Source organism: Grammomys surdaster, unplaced genomic scaffold, assembly GCF_004785775.1.
Source record: "Grammomys surdaster isolate TR1022 unplaced genomic scaffold, NIH_TR_1.0 127, whole genome shotgun sequence".
Taxonomy (NCBI): domain Eukaryota; kingdom Metazoa; phylum Chordata; class Mammalia; order Rodentia; family Muridae; genus Grammomys; species Grammomys surdaster.
In genome coordinates, this window is record NW_021604585.1 from 6,210,647 (window position 1) to 6,214,771 (window position 4,125).

Sequence of the window (4,125 nt, forward strand, 5' to 3'; positions counted from 1 at the left end):
CACACACACACACACACAGAGGCATGCGTTCATCCATTTCAGTTAAGTCTGCACACACGCACACACACACACACACATACATACAGGCATGTGTTCACCCATTTCATCTAAGTCTGCACACACACACACATACACACATGCACCCAGGCATACACACGTGCACACAGGCACACACACACACACATGCACACACAGAGGCATGCATGCACCCATTTCATCCAAGTCTATACACACACACAGGAAGACAGTGTACCCACATACACACATGCACCCAGGCATACACACATGCACACAAGCACACACATATACACAGAAGCATGTGTGCACCCATTTCATCCAAGTCCACACCACACACACCACACACACAAACACACACACGTACACGCACACGTACACGCACACGCACATGCACACACGCACCACTACATTAGGACACAGACAGCAACATGAGGCGTATAAATGAGAAAACAGGCTTTGAGAATAACAGACCCAATCTAGGTGCATGCTGCCACTCAAGAGCTGTAAAGGCGGAACAAGTTCCTACTAATTCTCTCCAAGGCCCAGCTTCATCCTCCGTTAAAGGAGAATGATAGTGTCTGCGCAGGGTTGGAGGATGGGGTCACACAGCTAAGAGCACTTACCACAGCGCCACGTGCATAGTGCTCAATAAAAACCGTTACTCTTGTCGGGTGTGTCTCTATTTTCACATTTTAATGACCTTGTGTTACTTTTTTATGCCCCCCCAAAATCAATTTTATTTTAAGGACTAATGAAATGCTCTTGACTACAGAGGAAGAGGAAAACTCCTCAGGCGCTCAGGGTTAAGAGGGTGACTCTTGCCTCAGAATATTAACCTTTCTGCTGTGTCGGAGTGTGGCCTCCCTGCGTGTGTGAGTATGCTTGAACCCTCTCTGCCCCCTGGCTTGGCTCCCTGGGGACCCTTCATTCCCACCCTTTCCAGGCATGTGGAGTCAGGGTGTGGAAGGGATGGAGTGGGAGATGGTTCCCCAACTACAAAATGTCAGTTATGCACAGATGCTGTTAAAAGGTCAATGGCTCCTTCCTCATTGTCACAGAGGTGGTCTTCTGAGCACAGTGCCATCCTGTTTAGGGTGTCTTGGACCCTGCCTCAGAGCTCTTATCTTTTCTCCCATGTGGACCCCTGAGGACCGGAAAGCAAGCTCCCTCTCAAGAATGTCAACTCCCTGGGGTTGCGTTGTGTGTGCACTTAGGGTCCCTGGTCTCTGGACAGGCCCTGCGAGTACCACAGAAGCCCCGAAGGGCGGGACTCCACCTACCTGCTGCCCTTGCTCTCTCCCCACCTGCCGTTTCTGCTCCTCGTCAGCCTTGTTCCCTATGAGGATCTTCTGGACTCCTTCTGGAGCATACTAGGGACGAAACGGAGGCGGGCCTAAGTGAGTGCTCATCTTCATTTCCAGATCCCTACACCCGTCTCCACCCGTCTCCACCACCACGTTCAAGAACCCTACAGACAGAACAGGCTCCCAGAGTACAGGGGCCCTGTCTCCTTTCATCTTCAATTACCACCAGTCAGCCTTGATCTAAAAATATTAAATGCAAAAGTCCAGAAGTAAACAATGCGTAAGTAACTTTTATTATAGCACGTTGCCATCTTGCTATTATTGTTAATTTTTTTTTTACTGGTCTAATTTATATATTTCTGTCACAGGTATTCAAGACTAGGGGGAAAAACAGCTTATAAAGAAAGGGTTTGGTAGTGAGTGCTCAGCTTCCACTGTGAGTCTGGGAATGGAGTGTCATGGGGACCATTGACTGACCCCCGAAGGGTGTCACAGGGACATCTTAGGTGAGAAGACACCACAACAGAAGCCTCTTTGGGCTGGACGAATGATGTCTGAACTACATTGGGCTTCATTTAGCCTTTACTTGACAGATGAGGGATTAGGGACCCAAGTAGTTGATGTGGCTGGCCAAGGCTCCACCATGTGCACAGAAGGTCTAGAAGGGCAGACTCGCAATTCCACCTGAGGTTTTGGGAAGGAAGCCGCCCGTGAGGCAGTCCTAGGACTAATGCATCTCCAGGAAAAACATGGCCACAGAAGCCTTGCAGGGGATAACGCATACGGGTGTGGAAGTGATGGCTCTTCCTGTCCGACTTACCCAAAGGTCTCTGTGTCTAGTTGGAAAGGGCAAGATTGTTTGTTTGATGGAAACTTAGAGCTTGTTTTTGTCCTCCGGCCCTTGTTTGGCTTTTCTCTAAGCACCCTTCCCCCACCCCACCCGTGAGGCAGTATCTCCTACCTCATCCACGTCACTGACCCACTTCATGATGTGCTGATAAGAGCGTTCACTGCTAATGTCGTAGACTAAAAATATTCCCTGAGAAAGAGAGGGAAAAAGAAAGAGAGAGACAAAGATGGGAGACATAACAGAAGAATGCACGGTCATGTACAGGCTGGTGGTCCTTGTATGTCCAGCCCACTCCCCACTTCTCCCTGCCTACAGTGAGGATACCTCAGCATCTAGACCTGCTTGCTTTTCCCTCAGATTCTCTTAGCTAGCTGGGCACTGCCTGATTTGACCAGGCTCTTTGGCATGAGGTAGAGGAAGCAGAACAAAGGTTGTGTGCGAGAGTGAAGAAGGTACAATAAGCGGGTCTGTGAATAGTTGAAGAACAAACGACTAGTGGGAAAGACTGAGGTCCCCCAGCAGGCAATCTGAGGACTCCACATCAGGGTTCAGTGACACAGGCATCTCGAACACCCAGTGCTGGAAGTGTGAGTAGCAGTCTCCCAGGTCTGACCCTGAAATGGTGGCTCACCTGGGCTCGCCGATAGTACTGCTTTGTGATAGTCTGGTATCTCTCCTGCCCTGCTGTGTCCCTGCAAGAAAAAGACAGTCCCTCAGAGAAGAGGCCATGGAGATAGAAGAGGAGAGAGGAGCAGGAGCCAGGAGCCCCTGTACCCTAGGATGAAATGCTGCATAATTTCAGGGTGAAAACTTAGAGGTGCTCTAATGTCCAGGAGTATCCAAACACACCCTAGTCTGCAGTGAGAGGCCTGGTCCTTGGCATCCATGGACAAGGCCCCAGGGGCTCTTCTCAGGACCCACAACCTGACGGAGCTTTAGACAGTTCTCCAGAACTCAGTCACTTTGGCCATGATTGAGCAGATGGGAGCACCTGTCACACACCCAGTGCCCAGGACATCTCCAAAGGCAGTTTTCATAGCATTCTAGGATTGCGAAGTAGCGCCATATAGTGGTAAGGACTTCCAAGACCTTTAGGCCAGAGAGATGCAGCAGCCCCTGGTGGCCAATAGTGGAAACTGCACCATGTAGTTAGTACTGAGGCAAGCTCAAAACAGTCCCAAGCTAAAGCAGAGAGGCTCTTTCAGCCTTCCTGTCTTAACCGCAGTGGGCAGTGGTACAGCTCCAGAGTGAAGCCCAATTCTGAGGTAAGCCCACAACACTTTTCTACCAACTCCCCCCACTTCCTTCCCTTTGGTGAGCCCTCTTCACTCCGTTGGTTTGTTGAGGTTAAGGTTCACAGGACAGGGGATGGGGCTTTCTGACCTCGCTATTCATACAGGTATCCAGTTACCTCGGATGAAGGGCAGAGATTTTACAAATGACAGGGGTACTCAGGGACAGCTCAGGGCCCTCTCTCCTTTACCTGCCTCCTCCTACGGCTCAACTCACCAGATCTGTATCCTCACTTTGATACCGTCTACTTCGATGGTCTTCATCTTAAAGTCAACACCTGGAGAAAGCAAGCAAGTCAGAAAGGGCTCCTTCAACGAAGGCTGGGACGCTCAAAAAGCACAGAAGGGATTGCGATTTGGGTTAATGTGTCAAAGAGGTGATCAGAAGCAAGCACCTGCACTAACATTTTAGCTCTAAACGGATCCTAAAGAGCCACTTAGCGCTTTGGATGGGATGGCCATCTAACTTCCTGAGTTCCTATTTTCTCGCCAATAAAAAGTGGGAACAGCCGGGCAGTGGTGGCCCATGTCTTTAATCCCAGCACTGGGGAGGCAGAGGCAGTTCAAGGCCGGCCTGACCTACAGAGCGAGGTCCAGAACAGCCAGAAAGAACTACAGAGAGAGAGAGAGAGAGAGAGAGAGAGAGAGAGAGAGAGAGAGA

The 4,125-nt window shown here is 50.1% G+C and overlaps 1 protein-coding gene across 2 annotated transcripts in view; it reads right to left on the reverse strand.

The window, feature by feature from the left end:
- Rab15 (RAB15, member RAS oncogene family) overlaps positions 1-4,125 on the reverse strand; it is a 24,246-nt gene that overhangs the window by 3,047 nt on the left and 17,074 nt on the right. For both annotated transcript variants that reach the window (XM_028788732.1, XM_028788742.1), the window contains exons 2-5: positions 3,682-3,742; positions 2,804-2,864; positions 2,284-2,361; positions 1,299-1,388 (exon numbers count right to left, since the gene is read on the reverse strand). In XM_028788732.1, coding sequence (XP_028644565.1) covers positions 1,299-1,388; positions 2,284-2,361; positions 2,804-2,864; positions 3,682-3,742 — 290 coding nt within the window. The remainder of the gene's footprint in view (positions 1-1,298; positions 1,389-2,283; positions 2,362-2,803; positions 2,865-3,681; positions 3,743-4,125) is intronic.